This window comes from Hyla sarda, chromosome 5 (genome assembly GCF_029499605.1).
Source record: "Hyla sarda isolate aHylSar1 chromosome 5, aHylSar1.hap1, whole genome shotgun sequence".
NCBI lineage: Eukaryota > Metazoa > Chordata > Amphibia > Anura > Hylidae > Hyla > Hyla sarda.
In genome coordinates, this window is record NC_079193.1 from 32710875 (window position 1) to 32735905 (window position 25031).

General features: G+C 41.4%; 1 protein-coding gene across 3 annotated transcripts in view; it reads right to left on the reverse strand.

The window, feature by feature from the left end:
• ST8SIA6 (ST8 alpha-N-acetyl-neuraminide alpha-2,8-sialyltransferase 6) overlaps positions 1-24599 on the reverse strand; it is a 118312-nt gene extending 93713 nt beyond the window's left edge. For 2 of the 3 annotated variants that reach the window (XR_008843847.1, XM_056519180.1), the window contains exon 1: positions 24079-24280. Coding sequence is in view for 2 of the 3 variants with exons in the window: in XM_056519180.1 (XP_056375155.1) it covers positions 24079-24185 (107 nt within the window). In the remaining variant the exon portion in view is untranslated. Of the gene's footprint in view, positions 1-24078; positions 24281-24393 lie in introns of those variants that run through there. The other variant, XM_056519181.1, reaches the window with a different exon arrangement.
• Between the last annotated feature and the right edge of the window lie 432 nt (positions 24600-25031).

Sequence of the window (25031 nt, forward strand, 5' to 3'; positions counted from 1 at the left end):
TTGTAAGTTGAGGAATCACTGTACTTTGCATTGGGGCCCAGAAACTACAAGTTACGCCTTGGTATGGAGGTATTCTCAGCATTTTTGATACAGAAGGACCTACTAAAGCTGCACTACTCTGCACTAAGTGGGTCGCATGACCTCCAAGCACTGCGGGAAACCTACGCCACGCGCCTCTGCATTCACATCAGCCTTTTTTTCGCCTGACATGTCTCAAAGAGGATAGGACTGCACGAGCGATGAGAGAAGAAGCCTTTGAAAGTTGTAAAAAAGTCAAAAATTGTCCCAGAACACAGACTCCCATGAAACTGATTAGAATCCATCCTACACCGCCGACTCATGAATTCTGACTATAATAAACCGCTCTGGGATTTTTGGAGAGAAAACAATTGTTCTTGAGTCAATTAAAAGGGTACGGTAAATTAAATGTAACTGCGCACAACCTAAAAAAAAAGGAATAATATGGAAACTTTCCCTTCAGTTACACAAATCCTTTAAAATCATAGATAGAAAACAACAGAAAATTTTAATTGAGACGACAGGGAGCTACTAAATGGTCCCTTTAGCTTAATGTGGTCATTTTGTCTACATGAGAAAATAAGTGTTTTTGAATGGGGAATGGATGGATCTGCCATATGGGATTGCGAAGTGGATAAATGGATAGTAAAGGAAGAAGAAAAGGTCAGGCATATTGGGAAGCCATAGATGGCAGCAATTTTGAAACAAGAGTAGACTTTAGGTGTGCTTAATGCCAGGCATATATACAATCAGATGGGACCATAGTCACCAAGAAAACAATTAGTAACACACTATGCCGTGGAGAATTTGAAGGGGTACTCCACCCCTAGACATCTTATCCCCTATACAAAGGATAGGGGATAAGATGTCTGATCGTAGGGGTCCCGACGCTGGGGACCCCGTGATATCCCTGGAGTGTCTGGTGCAGCATCGGAGGCTCGTGACCTCACGGCCATGCCCCCTCAATACAAGTCTATGGGAGGGGGCGTGACTGCTGTCACGCCCCCTCCCATAGACTTGCATTGAGGGGGCATGGCCGTGACCTCACGAGTGGGGCTTGACCGTGACGTTACGAGCTTCCACCCAGCATCACCAGTCATCCGGCACGGAGCAAAGTTCGCTCCGTGCACCGGATGTCTGGGGTTCCGCAGCCGAGATCAGGGGGGGTCCCCAGTGGCGGGACCCCCGCAATCAGTCCTCTTATCAGGATAGGGGATAAGATGTCTAGGGGCGGAGTACCCCTTTCAATCCTCCAGCGCCCGCAAGGTTCCCCTGCTCAAGAAATCCCATGTACAGGCCTGAATGAAGCTTGTCAATGAACTTCTGAATGATTCTGATGTTCATGATGGCAAACTTCAGACGGCCCCTACTTGTGATTTCTTAGACAGGGGACCTTGCGGGCGCTGTAGGATTTCAGTCCTGTACTGTTTAGTGTGTTACCAATTGTTTTCTTGGTGATTATGGTCCCAGCTGCCTTGAGATTACTGACAAATTCCTCACTTTTCTCATGATCATTGAAGCCCCACAAGATGAGATCTTACATGGAGCCCCCGACCGAAGGAGATTGACAGGTATTTTATATTTCTTCCATTTGTGAATAATCCCACCAGCTATTGTAAACTTCTCACCAAGCTGCTTGGCGATGGTCTTGTAGCCCATTCCAGCCTTGTGTAGGTCTACCATCTTGTCCCTGACATCCTTGGACAGCTCTTTGGTCTTGGCCATGGTGGAGAGTTTGGAATCTGATTGATTCTGTGGACAGGTGTCTTTTATACAGGTAACAAGCTGAGATTAGGAGCACTCCCTTTAAGAGAGTGCTCCTAATCTCACCTCGCTACCTGTATAAAAGACAACTGGGAACCAGAAATCTTACTGATTGATAGAGGATGAATGCAAATCAATTCATGATTTATCTGAAATCTTTCTGGATCTTTTGTTGTTGTTTTGTTTCTCACTGTTCAAATAACTAACCAATAAAATTATAAGCTGATCACGTCTTTGTCAAATTATACCTGCCCCTTCCATTTTTTTAAAAACCTGCATAGGTTTGTTATATTAACCCTTCAATTAATGAGTGGTGACAAGATGATTTTAGGCTCTCACTGCTGTTATTGAGCACATACCAGGAGTTGTATGACCAATCATAGTACAGCACTTATATTGCTATGCCATACCAGTGCACAGAACATGCTGGTATTGTGCTGGGCTGATGATTTACAATACATTACTATAGATGACATGTGGAGGGTGAAGGGGGTTCCTGTTATGAGGGAAACAAAACAGCAGCACAGCAAGGAAGGGGTTACACTAAGAACACAACTGCTGCGGAGATTAGGAGAAAGCCTTGATTTACCACTCTGGGACAGTGGGAATCCTCTGGAGAAGGCATTAAGGCTCACAGGTTGCAGGTACACAGCCCATTTCCTTTTTTGAGATGGGGGCCCTATCACCTGATCGGTGTGGATTCTATGACTACACAGCTAATGCCAATGGGAGGAATACCCATTTGAATAATTTCTATAAAGTAAGACTATTACATGGCTAACCTATAACCATAGACTTTCTGAGGTTATTGTAGCCAATTAAACCTACTTTGTATTCGTCTTACAATATTACGTCCTCTTTATGGAGTACAATTAAACTCCCTTTTAGTCTTTCTTCTTCCAGATGATAAAGCAGATTTTAACAGATGTTCCCTTATCTCAGTAATGCACAGACTGTATTAATTGAAATTCAATTCCCAATATGACTTTCTATCCATTATCATTTATAACCCTATCACATACAAAATCCCAGATGTGCCCCTTCAACTCCTTTCTTATTAACCGTAGAATTATTTTATACATCTTGTAGCATTTCCCGATTGTGTAAAACAAACCATAGACTATAGTCTCGTTAAACAACGGTATCATAAAATGTAATCTTCATTCTGGGGTGCATTCTAATGTTGCGGTAGTCACATGCTGATAAAACTGAGCCCACCTTAGGGACACACGTTACCAGTAAATGCAACATTTGAACGTACCTTGAGAGCATGTGTTACATACTAGGTCATGCAGATACTGTATATGTTTTTTTTAATGTGTCTAGCTTCTGTATTTGGCTCACAAATCCCTCGGTTCTGTTGCTCACTCATTTTTACATCCACTGTTCAGGAAGGGGCGTGTCTGAGCCAAGCATAGAGCTCGCCCTCACCATGCATTCACTTCCTCCCTGAGTCCGCTGTGCTGGATCTCTTCATCCAATCACTGCAGGCTGTTCTGTAACCCCCTCCTCTCTGTTTTAAGGCAGGAGTCAGCACAGAGGAGTGCTAGTCTCACCCTCTGTTCCTGGACTTTGTTCCATCCTGTGCTTCAGCTGGGAAAACGATATTGCTGCAGCCAGACAGGATTATGTTCTGGATGGTATGGGGACACCTAGTGGTCTTTTTTTTATAAGCAATGATTGCTATAAAAAAGTTAAAATTTTCGATTTTGACAGTGCCGAATGAACTTACAGTAAAATAGTGGGATCCGCAACATGTAAGACACAAGAGAGGCTGTAGACCAGGCATAGGCAACCTTCAGCACTGCAGATGTTTCGGACTACATCTCCCATGATGGTTTTGCAGCAGTTTGTCTGTAAGAGCATCATGGGACATGTAGTCCAAAACATCTGCAGTGCTGAAGGTTGCCTATGCCTGCTGTAGACTGTGCCCTGTGCAGCAGCATGTATGTTACAGGCAGTGTGCTGCCCGCTGCAAGGAGCATGATGTGTTGGTAGGGCCCCATTAACATTATGGAGACGCACACTCCATGTGATCTGCAGTGCTCAGTTCACACAGTAGGGCTATAACAATGTCTTTTATTGGAGTTTTCCTTCCTATTCTATCCTCAGGAAGGACCATCAATCGCTGATCGGTTGGGTGTCAATACCTGGCACCTCCGCCAATCAGCTGTGAACAGGGTCAGAAGAGGTTGGCTCCATTCCCATCTTAGTGGCTGGTCCTGGTAACTGCAGCTTGGCTCCCAATCACTTCAACGTTAGTTAAAGGGGTACTCCGCTGGAATTTTTTTTTTTTTTATCAACTGATGCCAGAAAGTGAAATAGATTTGTAATTACTTCTATTAAAAAATCTTAATCCTTTCAGTACTTATCAGCTGCTGTATACTACAGAGGAAGTTATTTTCTTTTTGAATTTCCTTTCTGTCTGACCACAGTTCTCTCCGCTGACACCTCTGTCCATGTCAGGAACTGTCCAGAGCAGGAGCAAATCCCCATAGCAAACCTCTCCTGCTCTGGACAGTTCCTAAAATGGACAGAGGTGTTAGCAGAGAGCACCGTGTCAGACAGAAAGAAATTTCAAAAAGAAAATAACTTCCTGTGGTGCTTATAGCAGCTGATAAGTACTGGAAGGGTTAAGATTTTTAAATAGAAGTAATTTACAAATCTGTTTAACTTTCTGGCACCAGTTGATTTAAAAAAAAAAAGTTTTCCAGCGGAGTACCCCTTTAAGTCGGAGTACCGTAGTGCCGCCAACTGCTTCTGGCCCCTATTCACTGTATAGTGCTGGGCACCAAACAGCTGATTGGCAAGCCTGACGGATGTTGGCAACCAACCGTTCAACAATCGATCGATTGCCCATCCTAAGGATGGATAGGAAGGCAAATTCCAATAAAAACCTAGTATCCCATGTAAATGGGCCATTACATAGAAAAATCTAGGAATGCCCCAAAGTTGGGCCATCAATCATATTAGGTTGGAAAACCCCATCTTTTGGAAATTTGTCATCCGCAAATGACCTACTGATTATATGAAGTTTTTATGTATTTTCAAGATTCTTAGGTGATTCTTTTCTATTTGTTATCTATATTTAAAAACATTTTGTAGTTTTTAATCAATAAGCTGATACTTTGGGTTCTGTAGAGATCACTTCTCTGCAACCAACTCTTGATCATCACAGGCAGGATTACAGTGAAAGATGGCACCAATATATAAATAATACATGATTATTTAGTTGCCATTACAAGTCATACAATAAATTACAATCGTACAAAGCATGATAGTATTATATACAGCATGGGTTCCCTATGCTGTACACTACACCACATGCTACACCAACATTCCGCTTCATCACTCATTATAAAAGGAAGAAAGTCGAACAACAGTACATTAGAGTAATTGAGCTGGGAGGGGTGTGGGATCTATGGGGGTATGGAGGTGCAGATTACAGCAAACTACTTGGCAAATATAAGACATGACATGATTACACCATTCACAATAAGCGATGGTCACAACAAAGCATGATAGTATAACATACAGCACGGGTTCCCTAAGCAATACACTACACCACATGCTACACCAACATTCTGCTCCATCACTCATTATAAAAGAAAGTTGACACCAATATATAAATAATACATGATTAATCAGTCGCCATTCTAAGTCATACAGTAAATTACAATCATACAAAGCATGACAGCATGTGTTACCTAAGCTATACACTACACCACATGCTACACTAACATTCCGCTCTATTAATCATTATAAAATAAACAAAGTCGAACAACAATACATTAGAGTCTTTCAGCGGTGAGGGGTATGGGATCTATGGGGGATAGAAGGAGCGAATCACATGGCCGAACTACTCAGCAAACATAAGACATGACATGATTACACCATTCACAATAGGTGATGGTCACAACTCATTTCCTCCATCCTTTTACCAACCCACCGCCACACAGCGATCTCTGAATAGGTCCCATATCATTGAAGGCGGAAGTAACTACCTTCTCCTGCATCAGTGGTCTCAAATTGTGGCCCTCCAGATGTTGCAAAACTTCAACTCCCAGCATGCCTGGACAGCCGTTGGCTGTCCAGGCATGCTGGGAGTTGAAGTTTTGCAACATCTGGAGGGTCAAAGTTGGAGCCACTGTCCTACATAGATTTCAATAGAATTCTATATAGCTTTTTTTTAGCCTCGGGAATAACTCCAAGAAGACAAAGGTTAGATATAGAATCTATGGAGTCACAGACCTAGAACCCTTTTTGTTATAAACCTCTTTTTTTTCCCCTTAAAAAATAAATAAATATATATATATATTTTTTCTCCTTTCATCTTAACAGAAAAGAAGATCATCTCAAGGATCCCCTTTGACTTTTTCTTTACAAAATGTTATGACTAAAGCGCTAACATTTAACTTTTCCTCTATAATACTGACAGGTATAATGACTGTAATACGCATCTCCGGAGCAGCGCGCTGTTTCATCTGAAAAAGAAAAACGTACAACACTCGTTCTCTTATCATTCCAGCGAGATAAATTACAGGTGTTCATATAATATAGGACTCAGCCTGCTCTAAATGCCTGTTATAAGGGTCACCGTGCTGCATGACTTAACCTTCACAGCTATACGTGCCAACAACCGCGGACTGCTTTTAAGGAGAAATCCGCAAAAAAAAAAAATTATCCCCTATCCACAGGATAAGTTGCTGATCGTGGTGGTCCGAGAGCTGGGACGCCCCCGTGATCACTGGGACGGGACCCGGCGCACAGTGAGGAGTGCGTGCTGCAGCCACACACACTCCATTCATTCCTATGGGATCGCTGAAAAAGACCCGAGAACAGCACTTGGGAATCATTCCCTTAGGAATGAATCGAGGGCGTGGCGTCTGCCAGTAGACGTGACACACTCCTCAGTGAGAGCGCCGGTGTCCCGATCCGGGGATCGCGGGGGTCCCAGTGCTCGGACCCCCAGCGATCAGCTACATATCCCCTAGCCTGTGGATAAGGGCTAAGTTTTTTTTTTCGCAGGAGTACTCCTTTAAGGGTAGCCTTTTTAGGAAAAACACTTTGGGGTTTATTTCTCAATAGAAAATGAGTTTTGAAGTAATTTGTTTATGCTTTGGCTTTGCTTACGTGCAACATATTTATCACGATATCACAGGGGGGGGTGATAATTGATAAATCACTTTAGAACACCATTTTGTATGATTCCTCAACTCTTTTTTAACACAAAAAGTTGAAGTCGGGCATTAAATGTGTAACATGTGTATATATATATATATATATATATACACACACACACACATACATATATATTTGCATTTTTTATACATTTATTTCCCCCCCCACCTTTTTGTACACATATACATATCCATTGTATTTTGCTTATTCCTGTCAGTGTTACACTGATAAGCATAGTACAGCTGATTAGACTTTACTACAGGCAGAGTCTAATCGGTTTCTATAGCCATGACAAAAGAGGCCATTGTTAGACCCTCGAGTGCCATGGCTACCATCGGCACCGCACAATCGCTTTGCGGAGTGGTAATGAGGAGCAGAGGGAGTCCCCTCCCTCTGTCACCCTATAGATGCTGCAGCCACATTGACCACAGCATCTATAGCACCCATTTTGCAGTACTAGGATGGAATGGGAAGAGTGGGTGTCCTGATTTCATATTTACCCCTGGGGCAATGATTGGCCGATCGGTCCGAACCAATTGCGACTCCTGGTGAGTGAACTGTCTCTGAGCACCAATCACCCTGGAGCTCATGTCCACCTCCTGTTAGTTTATATTCTCGCCAGGAATCGCAATTGGTCGGGACCGACTACCAGCTGTCTATGTCACCAGTTTAGCTCCAGGACAAGCTGGCTCGTCCTAATACGGAAACTACCATGCTCTTCAGTTTTGTAAGCCAGGTCTGGGCTGGTGTAGAATTGCAGTGTTTTGGAGGGATCTGCGACATTTGTACTTTGTAAGTCCGTTACTACTACAAGCAGAGAATGCTAAATTACTTAAATGGGCATTGTCAGATATAAAAACTTTTATATGTTGTTCATCTTGGTAAAACAATAGTATTTCTAATATACTTCTTTAAAAAAAAAATTCACATTTTACTAAAGAAAACTGCCTTTGAAAATCCCACCACTAGGGGTCCAACACAGCAGTCCCACGGCAGCATGAGCGTGTCCAAGGGTCATGGACAAGAGATGGATGATTTACAAGCCTGCAGGAGGAACACAGCCTGCAGCAACACTGCTGTAACACAGAGTTTTATCAAACATGTGCCTCCAACTGTTGCAAAACTACTACTCCAAGCATGTCTGGACAGTCAAAGGATGTCTGGGAATGCTGAGAGTTGTAGTTTTGCAACAGCTGTAGGCAGAGTGAGGGAGGGGGAGGAGTCATCACAGTGCAGGCAGGAGAAGGTCACACCCCCTCCCTTTGACAAGATGAAAAAGACATGGAGCAGCTGTAATATGCCATTTTTTAGTGAAGTATGGGTGATAGATATATATATATATATATATATATATATATATATTTCTCTAACAAAATATAACATTTTGAAAACTATGGCCTTTTGTTACAAGCCAAAAAAAAAAAAAAAATATGTGTGAAGTAAGTCTTAATGCTCTTTACAACAATCAACTTGGATTCCGGCGAGCCGCCTTTATATTAGCTGTGAAATGAATAACAGTTTACGGGAAACCGTGAAGCTGATAATTTTGTGCATACTCCTGAAATAAGGTGTAAAAATAGGCAATGCTTTATAGGTAATAAGATGGAACTAAAAATATCCTTGCCAACTGAAATGACCCAGAGGCAGCGGTATAGCGTGGGTTGTCAGTGCCCAGGTAAGGCAAAAATTTCACCTCTTTATGGAGTTATCCGGCAAAAAAAAGAGCCAGGCCCAGTACAGGAGATTGCGGGGGGGACTTTCAGCCGCTTCTGTAGAAAACACTCCAGCCTTCACCTTGGGAGATGTGCTTGTTTAATGGCCCACTCACTCACCAGTGCACTTCATTCATTTAGCAACTATGACTGACTGTCAGATTTTGAATACCCCCCCCCCCCCCATATGCTACACCACTGCCAGGAAGCTCCCTGTAAAACAAAGTTTCCCCCAGAAAGCAGCTCTCCATTATTATTTACTATGCCAGGATGCTGACCCCCTGAGGAAGCCAAAATTATGGCAAAACACGTGGGGCTTCTCAAACCTGTTCTTCATACTCTAATACCCCTAAATTCTGTCAGTGGTATACACATTTTTTTTTTTGTCTAATATTGCACTATATTCAATTACATGATTGCACTATATTATCTAAGTCTTGCACCTTACTACAGGACTGGATGTGTTGCTATTGTTTGTATCCTATATTATGCATGGGTAGATGTATATAATATAGCAGGGTCAGGTGTTTATAGGGTGGTAGCTTATTACTGCTCCCTCCTCCATCCTGAAATTTTTCCATACCTAGTGTGGCCTGTTTTAGTTTAGATAGGACAATATAAAAATAAATGCTTTTATTACTAATATTTTAGTGTTGATGTGCACATTTTGCCTGTTACATACTGAAACATCCCTTTGGGGAACCTTTACCCAGCCATGAATAAGAACGGTTACCTGCTCGAAACACGTCGGCTCTGCCAACAACGTGTTTTTACAAGCTGTTCAAAATTTTTTAGATTTTTACAAATCTTGGATCTGGATGTCTTGTCTGTAATCGTTTTCTACATGCTCTAAGATCCAAGGGTGTCTCCAAGTGCTCCTAATCTAAAGAAAGCAACAGTGATTTCGTTGACACTGCTGGACTTTTTTTTTACAAAAAGAAGGAAGCGGATCCAGCTCATCAGGTGCATAAAAGCACAGTATTTATTGCCACATTTCGAAACACATAGAAACAGGTAGAGGGAAGTGACGCGTTTAAAGCATAGGTGCGCTCTTATTCGTACGACTAAGAGCACACCTGCGCTTGAAATGCCTCACTTCCGTTTACCTATTCCTATGTGTGTCGATATGTGGAATTAAATTCTGTGGTTTTATGCACCTGATGAGCTGGATCCGCTTCCTCCTTTTCGTATTGACGTGTTGGTGCCGGCCTGCATCGGGACCCGGGCTCTGGTCATCCCGTTCAGAGTAAGCTGGATGTATTGTTCTTTTTTTGATATTTTTTTAAAATATATATATATGATCACAGGAACAGCAGAGGAGGATTGTAAAAGGTGAATATCTTATAATTTTTTGTATTTATTATTATTTTGTTGTATATTTTCCAGTCCTGGCCACTTTAAAAACACCAAACACCCTCTTTAATAAATGCATAAGAAGCTACCGACATATTATTAGGTCTTCTTTTTTGAAAATTCTATTTTTTAATAAGACGACCACAAACTTTTACAGTTAAAATATAGAGTTTGTGATATACTCGCCGTATAAGACTACCCCTCTACCGCGATGTACGGTACCTTACCAGTGATTGGCTGGTTGTTGTATACAAAGCCTGCTTGGATTGGTCAGCTCTTCCTGTCTGCCCAGCCCTCCCTGTCTCCAAGACTATCAAAGCGGTACATGCCTCTTTTACCCGTCTGGCCCGCCCTTGTATCCCATTACCGTACCTCCTTCTCCGCCTCTCAGATCTCACACATGCGCCACCCTTGTATCCCATTAACGTACCTCCTTTTCCGCCTCTCTGATCTCGCAAATGCGCACCAGCACCGCCTCTCAGGTCTTGCACATTCACGCCTGCGCTGCCTCAGATCTCACACATGCGCACCGCTTCACTGCGGTCCTCAGGAGCGAGATCTGAGAGGCAGAGAGAGATGTATGGTAATAGGATACATACAAGGGCGGTCCGGACGGTAGAAAGATGCGTGTTTTTCTTGGCACGGCGCCGCTCTCTTTCTATCCATACCCCGGGTGCCCCGCTCTATCTCTATCCATATCTATCCCGGACATCCCGGCAGACTGCAGAACCCACCCTATAAGACGACACCCGGCGTATAAGACGACCCCCGACTTTTGAGAACATTTTCCTGGGTTAAAAAGTAATCTTATATGCCAGAAAATACAGTATATAAAGTATTCAAAAGGGAAAGAATTTTAGTCTTTTCCCCTTTAAAGCGTACCTGTCATATTTCAGAAATAAATAATGCTTGCATATGTTACTCACTAGGTCATGCTGATACTTTACCTGTCTTTTTTATGTGTCTAGCTTCTGTATTTGGCTCACGCATTCCTCTGTTCTGCTGCTCACTCATTCTGACATCCACTGCTCAGGAAGGGGCATGTCCGAGGCAAGCACTGATCCCGTCCACACTTACCACGCATTCACTTCCTCCCTGAGTCTGCTGTGCTGTGCTTGGTCTCTTTATCCAATCACTGAAGGCTGCTCTGTAAACCCCCCTCCTCTCTGTTTTCATGCTGCAGTCTGATAGGACAGGAGTGAGCACAGAGGAGTGCTAGTCCCGCCCCCCACTTCCTGGACTTTATCCCCGTCCTTCATCTGGGACAAAAATAATGCTGCAGCCGGACAGGATTATGTTCTGGATGGTATGGGGACCCCTAGTGGTATTTTTTTATATGTCTTTTTTTTATATTTATTTTTTTAGATAGTATAGTATATTAGATAGGTTAATGTTTTGCCAAGATGTACAACATATAAAGTTTTTCTATCTATCAGTGCCCATTTAAGTGAATTATTTCTATATATTGTGCCTGCCTGTTGCTTCACTCTCGTCTGAGGTCCTGTATACATAACTCAACGGAAGACGTTCTAACACGCGCTCCTCTAGTGTTCGCCCGGGCTCCTATAATTACACAGTGCCCCCATTATGAAGCTAAATGAAATTACAGTAAATAGGAAACATGGCGAGTCTGATGGGGCGCACGTAAAACAACCCTCTGTAATCACGCAGCCCACATCTGGTTACTATTCATCTCCCAGGGATGTTCCTCTACGAGAGGTTTCCAGGAATCTTGAAATACGAACGGATACCAAACAAATTGATGTGCCGTGGGAGCGCCGGGCACAGACAGGGGAATACATGTGTACGGCGATAGGATTACATGTCACCGATACCCTCCAGGTCACACGCTAAATAGCGCTCTTGATTTTGTTTTCGAATGTGGTCACAGATCTTGCACCAGATGGGTACGAACCAGCTTGTAGACATTACACTAAACTTGGAATGGTGTTTATGACAGCTGGTGTCTACAATGGGTTAAACCAGTGTTTTCCTAACCAGTGTGCCTCCAGCTGTTGCAAAACTACAACTCGCAGCATGCCCGGACAGCCGAAGGCTGTCCGGGCATGCTGCGAGTTGTAGTTTTGCAACAGCTGAAGACACACTGGTTGGGGGATGGCGGTCCTACAATACTACAATAGTATATTTGAGCAATCAGCGAATGTGCAATTTACTTCCATTATATATGTCTATAGTTTCAGCCACTGCCTATTGTTATGCTCAATCCGTCTCTAGTAACGGAGATACCAAGACAGGACACAGGAAGTTCTCTAATCATAAGCTCAATGCAGGAGGTGTGGAGCAGGCTGTAACTACAGGTTCATATACATATACAAATTAGGGATCGACCGATTATCGATTTGGCCAATATTCACGATTTTGGATGTTTTCGGTATCGGCAATCAACTTGACGATAATCCGATAATTCTACTACTCAACTACACAACTTCCTCTGGAGCATACAGCAGCTGATAAGTACTGGAAGGATTAAGATTTTTATGTAGAAGTAATTTACAAATCTGGATAAGATGAAGCACCAGTTGATTTGAAAACCTTTTTTTTTGGTCCTCTGAAGCAGGACCACTATAAATTCCATCCTTTCAATAGTCCCGGGGCTCAGTAAGCATCTCCCTCACCAGTAGGACGTCCACTTCCCACATACAACTGGAACCTCCAGAAGCACAAAGATCCCCTGGGGTCAGTCAGTGGCTGAGGCGTTAGTCGAGAAACAACTCTCTGAAGTTAAACCAGCAAGCAGTTCCCATAGTAAAAAATATTAAAGAGGCACTCCACCCCTAGACATCTTATCCCCTATGCAAAGGATAGGATCTCCGTGCGGCACCTGGCGTTCGTTTAGAGCGTCAGGTTCAGCGCCGGAGGCTGGCGACGTCACGGCAATGCCCCCTCAATGCAAGTCTATGGGAGGGGGCGTGATGGTCGTCACGCCCCCTCCCATAGACTTGCATTGAGGGGGCATGACCGTGACGTCACGAGTGGGGCGTGACCGTGACGTCACGAGCCTCCGCCCCGCATCGCCAGTCATCTGGCTCCGTGCACCGGATGTCTGGGATGCCGCAGCTGAGATTGGATAGGAGATAAGATGTCTAGGGGTGGAGTACCCCTTTAATGTAGGTTTCTGAAGGAACATTCCATCTTATCCTCAACCAAAACTAGTGTTCTAGAGACTGCACCATGAATGTAACTTAGGCTGGGTCCACACTACGTTTTGTCCCATACGGGAGCGCATACGGCAGGAGGGAGCTAAAACCTCGCGCTCCCGTATGTGACCGTATGCGCTCCCGTATGTCATTCACTTCAATGAGCCGACCGGAGTGAAACGTTCGGTCCGGTCGGCTCATTTTTGCGCCGTATGCGCTTTTACAACCGGACCTAAAACTGTGGTCAACCACGGTTTTAGGTCCGGTTGTAAAAGCGCATACGGCGCAAAAATGAGCCGACCGGACCGAACGTTTCACTCCGGTCGGCTCATTGAAGTGAATGGCATACGGGAGCGCATACGGTTACATACGGGAGCGCGAGGTTTTAGCTCCCTCCTGCCGTATGCGCTCCCGTATGGGACAAAACGTAGTGTGGACCCAGCCTTAGAGAAAAATATAAAGGAACCCTCTAGATCTCTTTTCTTTTTTTTATCCCCTTGAGTAAACCTGGTCTAAAGATCCTGTGGGGCTTCTAAGGTGGTCCCTGAGGAGTAATGTCAAGCTTCTAGATCCCAAGGCAAAATCCAAAACTTAGGGATTTCTTCTTTGGCAGAAGGGTCTTTGAGCCCCCTGAGGCACCAGGGACCAAGTGTGACTGCTACCTCTGCACCCAGGGGTCAAGTTCTGGGAAAAAAGTGCCGGAACACTCACCCAAGATTTTCACTTAAAGGGGTACTCCGGTGGAAAACATTTTTTTTTTTTTTTTTAAATCAACCGGTGCCAGAAAGTTAAACAGATTTGTAAATGACTTCTATTAAAAAATCTTATTCCTTCTAGTACTTATTAGCTGCTGAATACTACAGAGGAAATTATTTTCTTTTTGGAACACAGAACTCTCTGCTGACATCATGACCACAGTGCTCTCTGCTGACATCTCTGTCCATTTTAAGAACTGTCCAGAGTAGGAGAAAATCCCCATAGCAAACATATGCTGCTCTGGACAGTTCCTAAAATGGACAGAGATGTCAGCAGAGAGCACTGTGGCCATGATGTCAGCAGAGAGCACTGTGTTCCAAAAAGAAAATAATTTCCTCTGTAGTATTCAGCAGCTAATAAGTACTGGAAGAATTAAGATTTTTTTTAATACAAGTAATTTACAAATCTGTTTAACTTTCTGGCACTAGTTTATTTTATTTTTTTAAAGTTTTCCACCAGAGTTTTCCACCCTCTTAAGTCCTGGGCCTGCTAATAAGAACAATGTTCCTGCTGTGGAAAAAGTGCAGGAACTCCATTCCCATGCGTTCCTGCAGGACTTGAGCCCTGTCTGTACCCCTCTAGCTTGGCCCTTCAGTCCACTTAATGCAGCTGACTGGCTCAGAAGAACCATAGTCAATGGGATTGGTCGGTATCTGTTGAGTCATAGACATACAAGACAAAGAGAAATATATATATATATATATATATATATATATATATATATATATATATATTCTGCATTGTGCCATTCCTTGGTTATCCCTACTGAAAATGTAAATTGACAAATGGGTGTAACCATTTTTCTTGTCAATGGAGATAGATTATCGCATATTCTGAAAGGTCATAGAACATGTATGAAATGTAATTGTAAAGGTAGAGAGTACAAGCGAATGTAAGAAACTTTGTAATATATCTTATCAGAGAAAATGCTTCTCTCTCCTCTTATCAGGTTACACTGGGGGGGGGAAAAAAACAGCTCAGTTCTGCCTTAACAAGAAAGGCTAGCAGCTCACTGAGAGATGGAATTACATGCTGCTTATACACGTATATGGAGAGGAAAGGGACAACGAGGGAGATGGAAGGGGAAGAACTGAGGGATCAGTTTGCAAGCGGCTCATATATGTCTATGGAGAGGGGATATGGTGACAAGTCACATCGGAGGGGAAGTGAGGGGAGAGAGCAGAAGCAAACAGAGAGACTGTAAAGAGACTACACAAAAGCTTAATGTCAGTATGAGATCTCACCACAGAGCTTGGGTCACAGCTTACACTGCTTAGGACTGCTCTATAATGTTCTCCATGCTGCTGCTGGTTCTGAGAGTGTGCTATAGAGATATAAGGTAGCAGGATCCCCTCCTTTGTGTGTGTGTGCAGTGTATGGGAGACATCATAGCAGCTGGTCTACACTATTGCTGATGTGCGCTAGAAACAAGTGCCGGATTATTAGATTTCCCCTCCAAACCTCCAAAACGCTCTTTAACTATGCCAATGGACGTGCAAATTCATATACTACCTCTTATACACCTATATATATCCTATGTAAGTGTTTCCCAACTAGGGTGCCTCCAGCTGTTGCAAAACTGCAACTCCCAGCATGCCCGGACAGCCGAAGGCTGTCCGGGCATGCTGGGAGTTGTGGTTTGGCAACAGATGGAGGCACCCTAGTTGGGAAACGCTGCCTTTTGTGAAGGGTGTGCCCTAGTGGCATGTATCCTTTAATATACCTTACACCACTGATGAAGTAGGGGCATAGTATTCCGTATGGTAATACCGTCCCATTTGCTTGCTGTGTTGCAGTTCCACACCTGGCCAGGAGTGGAGCTGTTTCTCAGCTAACAGATATGGACCAATCATATATAAATATATTCTCTCTATACGCCATCAGTGCTTTTTTAAAGGGACCGTCCATGTCTGGCTTATTCTGCAGCAAGTCCTTATACTTAATAATTCACCGCACTGTAATAGTCCCTAAGTAGTTTATTACCCTCTTAGTCGCGTGACTACTGGTGAAAAACGGACTCTACTAATGCGATGTTCACAAACAAGCAGAAGCCTCCATTACCCAGCAATCCTCACCGCATACATGTATTGATCTCACCCAGGAGATCCTCCCGAAATAGCCCGGAAATGTAAAGAGAGATACATGACCGCGTGTGTGCAGCGCAATTCTGAGAACTTCTACCAGCAAACGTAGCATCCATCGCCATTACCTTACACCCGAGGGAATAGACACAGGGACCTATAGAGAATCAATACAGAACAAAATGTGTAACGGTGTGTATGTATATTCATGGATAGATGTGTGTATTTATGTCTGTGTACGTTTGTGTGCACATGGATGTGTATACTGGTGTGTACATACGGATTTATGTGTGTGTGTCTGTGTGTACATACGGATTTATGTGTGTGTGTCTGTGTGTACATACGGATTTATGTGTGTGTGTCTGTGTGTACATACGGATTTATGTGTGTGTGTGTCTGTGTGTACATATGGATTTTATATTGGTGTGTCTAAATATATGTGTGTGTGTGTCTATACGTTTGTGTATGTCTGTTTATACGTATGTGTGTGTGTCTATACGTTTTTGTATGTGCATCTATATTTTTGTGCATGTGTGTGTCTCTATACATTTGTGTATGTGTGCATGTTTATGTATGTGTGTCTATACATTTGTGTATGTATCTCTATATATTTGTGTATGTGTGAGCGTCTATAGGTTTTTGTATGTCTTTGTGTGTGTCTATACATTTGTGTATGTGTTTGTGTGTCTATACATTTGCGTATGTGTGTCTATACATTTGTGTATGTGTGTCTAGTACTGTCTACGTTTGTGTGTTTCTATACATTTGTGTATGTGTGTGTCTATACATTTGTGTATGTGTGTGTCTATACGTTTGTGTATGTGTGTGTGTCTATACGTTTCTGTATGTGTGCATGTGAGTGTCTATATGTTTGTGCATGTGTGTGTCTATACATTTTCATGTGTGTGTGTGTCTATACGTTCGTGTATGTGTGTGTCTAAACGTTTGTGCATGTGTGTGTATGTGTGTGTCTATACGTTTGTGTGTCTATACTTTTGTGTGTGTCTATACGTTTGTGTGTGTGTCTAAACTTTGTGTATGTGTGTGTGTCTATACGTTTGTGTATGTGTGTCTATACGTTTATGTATGTGTGTATGTGTGTCTATACATTTGTGTATGTGTGTCTAGTACTGTCTACGTTTGTGTGAGTCTATACGTTTGTGTATGTGTGTTTCTATACTTTTATGTATATGTATCTATACATTTGTGTATGTGCATCTATATGTATGTGTGTTTCTATACATGTGTGTATGTGCATCTATATGTATGTGTGTTTCTATACATTTGTGTATGTTTTTATACATTTTTGTATGTGTGTCTATACATTTGTATATGTGTGTGTCTATACGTTTCAGTATGTGTATGTGTGTGTCTATACATTTGTATATGTGTGTGTCTATACGTTTCTGTATGTGTGTTTGTCTATACATTTGCGTATGTGTGTGTGTCTATACATTTGTGTATGTGTGTGTGTCTATATGTTTGTGTATATGTGTTTGTCTATACATTTGTGTATGTGTGTGTGTCTATATGTTTGTGTATGTGTGTGTGTGTCTATACATTTGCATATGTGTGTGTCTATACATCTGTGTATGTGTGTGTCTCTATACATTTGTGTATGTGTGCATGTTTTTATGTTTTTGTATGTATGTCTATAAATTTGTGTATGTTTCTCTATATATTTGTGTATGTGTGAGCGTCTATAGGTTTTTGTATGTGTTTGTGTGAGTCTATACATTTGTGTATGTGTTTGTATGTCTATACATTTGTGTATATGTCTATACATTTGTGTATGTGTGTCTAGTACTGTCTACGTTTGTGTGTGTCTATACATTTGTGTATGTGTGTGTCTATATCTTTGTGTATGTGTGTGTCTAAACGTTTGTGCATGTGTGTAAGTCTATACGTTTTTGTATGTGTGCATGTGAGTGTCTATATGTTTGTGTATGTGTGTGTCTATACATTTTCGTGTATGTGTGTCTATACGTTCGAGTATGTGTGTCTAAACGTTTGTGCATGTGTGTGTGTATGAGTCTATAAGTTTGTGTATGTGTGTCTATACGTTTGTGTGTGTGTCTATTTGTGTGTGTCTAAACTTTGTGTATGTGTGTGTGTGTGAGTCTATACGTTTGTGTATGTGCGTGTCTATACGTTTGTGTATGTGTGTTTCTATACTTTTATGTATGTGTGTACATTTATACATTTTTGTATGTGTGTCTATACATTTGTGTATGTGTGTCTATACGTTTGTGTATGTGTGTGTCTATACATTTGTGTATGTGTGTGTGTGTCCATACATTTGTGTATGCGTGTGTGTGTGTATATCTGTTTGTGTATGTGTGTGTGTCTATACGTTTGTGTATGTGTGTGTGTCTAAACGTTTGTGTATGTGTGTGTGTCTATACGTTTGTGTATGTGTGTGTTTATACATTTATGTATGTGTGTGTCTATACATTTGTGTATGTGTGTGTGTGTCTATACATTTGTGTATGCGTGTATGTGTGTCTATACGTTTGTGTATGTGTGTGTGTCTATACTTTTGTGTATGTGTGTGTCTATATGTTTGTGTATGTATGTATGTGTGTTTGTGTCTATACATTTGTGTATGTTTGTGTGTATATGTGTCTATACGTTTGTGTATGTGTGTGTCTATACATTTGTGTGTGTGTCTATACGTTTGTGTATGTGTGTGTGTCTATATGTTCGTATATGTGTGTCTATACGTTTGTGTATGTGTGTGTGTCTATATGTTCGTATATGTGTGTCTATACGTTTGTGTATGTGTGTGTGTCTATATGTTTGTGTATGTGTGTGTGTCTACACGTCTGTGTATGTGTGTGTGTCTATGTGTTTGTGTATGTGTGTCTGTGTTTGTGTATGTGTGTCTGTACATTTGTGTATGTGTGTGTCTATACATTTGTGTATGTGTGTGTGTCTATACATTTGTGTATGTGTGTGTGTGTCTATACATTTGTGTATGTGTGTCTATACATTTGTGTATGTGTGTGTGTGTGTCTATACGTTTGTGTATGTATGTGTATGTGTCTATACATTTGTATGTGTGTCTATACATTTGTGTATGTGTGTGTCTATACATTTGTGTATGTGTGTGTGCATGTCTATATGTTTGTATATGTGTGTCTACTTTTGTGTATGTGTGTGTCTATATGTTTCTGTATGTGTGTGTCTATGTTTGTGTATGTGTGTCAATACATTTGTGTATGTGTGTGTCTATACGTTTGTGTGTGTGTCTGTGTTTGTGTCTATACATTTGTGTATGTGTGTGTGTCTATATGTTTGTGTGTGTGTGTCCATACGTTTGTGTTTGTGTCTATATGTTTGTGTATGTGTGTCTATATGTTTGTGTGTGTGTGTCCATACGTTTGTGTGTGTGTCTATATGTTTGTGTATGTGTATCTATATGTTTGTGTGTGTGTGTCCATACGTTTGTGTTTGTGTCTATATGTTTGTGTGTGTGTGTCCATACGTTTGTGTGTGTGTGTCTATATGTTTGTGTGTGTGTGTCCATACGTTTGTGTTTGTGTCTATATGTTTGTGTGTGTGTGTCCATACGTTTGTGTTTGTGTCTATATGTTTGTGTGTGTGTGTCTATATGTTTGTGTGTGTGTGTCCATACGTTTGTGTTTGTGTCTATATGTTTGTGTGTGTGTGTCTATATGTTTGTGTGTTTGTGTCTATATGTTTGTGTGTGTGTGTCTATATGTTTGTGTGTTTGTGTCTATATGTTTGTGTGTGTGTGTCCATACGTTTGTGTGTGTGTCTATATGTTTGTGTGTGTGTGTCCATACGTTTGTGTTTGTGTCTATATGTTTGTGTGTGTGTGTCCATACGTTTGTGTTTGTGTCTATATGTTTGTGTGTGTGTGTCCATACGTTTGTGTGTGTGTGTCTATATGTTTGTGTGTGTGTGTCCATACGTTTGTGTGTGTGTCTATATGTTTGTGTGTGTGTGTCCATACGTTTGTGTGTGTGTCTATATGTTTGTGTGTGTGTGCGTGTGCCCATACGTTTGTGTGTGTGTCTATATGTTTGTGTGTGTGTGTCCATACGTTTGTGTTTGTGTCTATATGTTTGTGTATGTGTGTCTATATGTTTGTGTGTGTGTGTCCATACGTTTGTGTGTGTGTCTATATGTTTGTGTTTGTGTGTCTATATGTTTGTGTGTGTCCATACGTTTGTGTGTGTGTCTATATGTTTGTGTGTGTGTGTCCATACATTTGTGTTTGTGTCTATATGTTTGTGTGTGTGTGTCCATACGTTTGTGTGTGTGTCTATATGTTTGTGTGTGTGTGTCTATATGTTTGTGTGTGTGTGTCCATACGTTTGTGTTTGTGTCTATATGTTTGTGTGTGTGTGTCCATACGTTTGTGTTTGTGTCTATATGTTTGTGTGTGTGTGTCCATACGTTTGTGTGTGTGTCTATATGTTTGTGTGTGTGTGTCTATATGTTTGTGTGTGTGTGTCCATACGTTTGTGTTTGTGTCTATATGTTTGTGTGTGTGTGTCTATATGTTTGTGTGTGTGTCCATACGTTTGTGTGTGTGTCTATATGTTTGTGTGTGTCCATACGTTTGTGTGTGTGTGTCTATATGTTTGTGTGTGTGTGTCCATACGTTTGTGTGTGTGTCTATATGTTTGTGTGTTTGTGTCTATATGTTTGTGTGTTTGTGTCTATATGTTTGTGTGTGTGTGTCCATACGTTTGTGTGTGTGTCTATATGTTTGTGTGTGTGTGTCCATACGTTTGTGTTTGTGTCTATATGTTTGTGTGTGTGTGTCTATATGTTTGTGTGTGTGTGTGTCTATATGTTTGTGTGTTTGTGTCTATATGTTTGTGTGTGTGTGTCCATACGTTTGTGTGTGTGTCTATATGTTTGTGTGTGTGTGTCCATACGTTTGTGTGTGTGTCTATATGTTTGTGTGTGTGTGTGTCCATACGTTTGTGTGTGTGTCTATATGTTTGTGTGTGTGTGTCTATATGTTTGTGTGTGTGTGTCCATACGTTTGTGTGTGTGTCTATATGTTTGTGTGTGTGTGTCCATACGTTTGTGTGTGTGTCTATATGTTTGTGTGTGTGTGTGTCCATACGTTTGTGTGGGTCTGTGTATTTGTGTATCTGTATGTATAGTGGTGTGTATCCTGTAGCTGTCTGTTCTTGTATCTGTGATCCTGTCTGCAGACATCGTACAGCTTTATACAAAAGTCGTAAATATTGGCAAACAACACATTATAAACACTTTAAGGCAATTTCGTTCTGACATTTCAGGATCTGATGATCTTTAGAATTCGCAACGTCTGTAAATATCCACATTGCGAGTTACACGAAACACGGGGGGAAAAAGTGAAAATTCACTCTCAAAATGTTGAACATTTCTGGAGCTCATAGTCTTAGACCAGAGTTCTTCAAACAGTGTGCCTCCAGCTGTTGCAAAACTACAACTCCCAGCATGCCCGGACAGCCAACGGCTGTCCGGGCATGCTGGGAGTTGTAGTTTTGCAACAGCTGGAGACACACTGTTTGAAAAGCACTGTCTTAGACACACAGAAATTCATAATCTGCAATGTGTGTATCCGTAACCTATATGGCGGTGGAAAACATCATGAATTGGCGCCATCTTTATATAAAAATGATCTATTTCTTACGTTCTGACACTTCTAAAGCCGAATATCTTTGTAAATCGTTGGCGTGCGTACGGCGAGGTGAGACGTATACCAACTGCGGGGCTCAAGTATACAAAATATGGTCAACACAGTCGATCCTGGTAAGTGCGTGTATGTATACAGCGTATGTTTACGGAGGAAATCTCAATTTACGCTTCAAAATCGGCGCCGCAAATATAAGAACTATGCAAAACATTATTTTTGGGGGATGTTCTTGACCTTCAGCAGTACAGACATACAACATTTTCATGTGAACAAAATTGTAAAAAAAAATATAAAAATAAATAAATAAATAAATAAATAAATCATAAAAAATAAATAAAATGAAAAAAAAAAAAAAAATAGAATAAAAAAAGTAGCAAATAGGGATATATGGTCATATGAGTGACACCGCCAGCCAAAAGATGGAGCCCGGAGGGAGAGATTCACACCTGACCCCTATAGATTCATCTATCACCAGGATAGAAAACCACAGAGAAAGATCCCACAGAACAACAAAGCAACACAAAGTACAACAGACAACGCAAAAACATTGCTACAATACTAATAATATAAAGTGCAATGTTATGGCACAACATGGTGCACAGACATATACACACAGGAGAGGACTGGGATGGTAGTATTGTGCACACACTGCAGACATTGCTACATATTACTGACTGCTGCTCTATCTGTACTCTGTATAGCGGTATAGGGAGGACAGTACAGAGCAGCGCATCCCTCTGGTTATATATGTTACTGTATAAACTGTACGCAGCATGGTGTATGATATGTGTATTGTGTGTTAGGGCAGTGATAATGACACTGCATGATATAGGATGGATAGATAGATAGATAGATATGAGATAGATAGATAGATATGAGATAGATAGATAGATAGATAGATCGATAGATATGAGATAGATATGAGAGATAGATAGATAGATAGATAGATAGATATGAGATAGATAGATAGATAGATAGATATGAGATAGATAGATATGAGATAGATAGATATGAGATAGATATGAGATAGATAGATAGATAGATAGATATGAGATATATAGATATGAGATAGATAGATAGATATGAGATAGATAGATATGAGATAGATAGATAGATAGATAGATATGAGATAGATAGATAGATAGATAGATATGAGATAGATAGATAGATAGATAGATAGGAGATAGATAGATATGAGATAGATATATAGATAGATATGAGATAGATAGATAGATGATAGATAGATAGATAGATAGATATGAGATAGATAGATAGATAGATAGATAGATAGATAGATAAATGATAGATAGAAAGATGGATAGACAGATAGATAGATATGAGATAGATAGATAGATATTAGATAGATATGAGATAGATAGATATGAGATAGATAGATAGATATGAGGTAGATAGATGATAGATAGATAGATAGATAGATAGATATGAGATAGATAGATAGATACGAGGTAGATAGATAGATAGATATGTGATAGATAGATATATATGAGATAAATAGATAGATAGATAGATAGATAGATATGAGATATATAGATATGAGATAGATAGATAGATATTAGATAGATATGAGATAGATAGATATGAGATAGATAGATAGATATGAGATAGATAGATAGATATGAGATAGATATATAGATAGATAGATAGATATGAGATAGATATATAGATAGATAGATAGATAGATAGATATGAGATAGATAGATATGAGATAGATAGATAGATATGAGATAGATAGATATGAGATAGATAGATATGAGATAGATAGATATGAGATAGATAGATATGAGATAGATAGATAGATATGAGATAGATATATAGATAGATAGATAGATAGATATGAGATAGATAGATATGAGATAGATAGATATGAGATAGATAGATATGAGATAGATAGATAGATATGAGATAGATAGATATGAGATAGATAGATATGAGATAGATAGATATGAGATAGATGGATATGAGATAGATAGATAAGAGATAGATATGAGATAGATAGATATGAGATAGATAGATATGAGATAGATAGATATGAGATAGATAGATAGATATGAGATAGATAGATAGATATGAGATAGATAGATAGATGATTGATGGATAGATAGATGATAGATAGATAGATAGATAGATAGATATGAGATAGATAGATAGATGATTGATAGATAGATAGATAGATAGATAGATAGACATATGACAGGTATGTAGTCAGGAGATACATGATGACTATAGTGATGGATATAATGTTGAAGTGAATGGACACAAGTTAGACAAGTGTACCCCGGCTGCTGTATACAGATATATACTCTGACCGCCCATAGACATACAGAGGGCTGAGCGGACAGTATACACGCGGCTCGGGCGCCTGCTGGTACCTGTAGTGCGCCTGGTCCCGGATGGTCAGCCAGCCAGTGATGAGCAGCAGCAGCAGGCAGGTCAGCAGCAGGATGCCAGCGCTCCTCTTCATGTCTTGTACCCACATGCCAGGCGTGTGCCCGGGGATGAGAGCGGCACCACTGCCCGGCCACCCTCCCAGGTCAGCAGGAGCCCCCACCTGTCTGCAGCCCGTGACACCATACAGACTGGGCTGTGTGCCCATCCTCCTCCGCCTCCTGTCTGTAGCCCACCCAGCCTCCTCCTCCTCCTCCTCCTCCTCCCCCGGGCTCTCCTACGTTCTCTCCACTTCTCACCTTATAGTCGCATCTTCCCAGCAGTGGGTGCAGCAGGGGGCACCATCCCCTACAGTCATCCGGGGCAGGGTCACCTGTCACCCCCTGGCACTGGCATATATCCCGCTCCTATGCCAGTAATGTCTGTGCCAGTCTTACCAATCACTGCCACCGCACAATATTCATACAGAGACCGGAATATTGCATCCAGCATGTAATGATCCAGAATGGTCTCCAAACTGTGGCCCTCCAGCTGTTGCAAAACTACAACTCCCATCATGCCCGGACAGCCAGAGGCTGTCCGGGCATGCTGGGAGTTGTAGTTTTGCAACAGCTGGAACCTGTCCTGGCATGCTGGGAGTTGTAGTTTTGCAACTGCTGGAATCTGTTCGGGCATGCTGGGAGTTGTAGTTTGGCAACTGCTGGAATCTGTCCGGGCATGCTGGGAGTTGTAGTTTTGCAACTGCTGGAATCTGTCCGGGCATGCTGGGAGTTGTAGTTTTGCAACTGCTGGAATCTGTCCGGGCATGCTGGGAGTTGTAGTTTTGCAACTGCTGGAATCTGTTTGGGCATGCTGGGAGTTGTAGTTTGGCAACTGCTGGAATCTGTCCGGGCATGCTGGGAGTTGTAGTTTTGCAACTGCTGGAATCTGTCCGGGC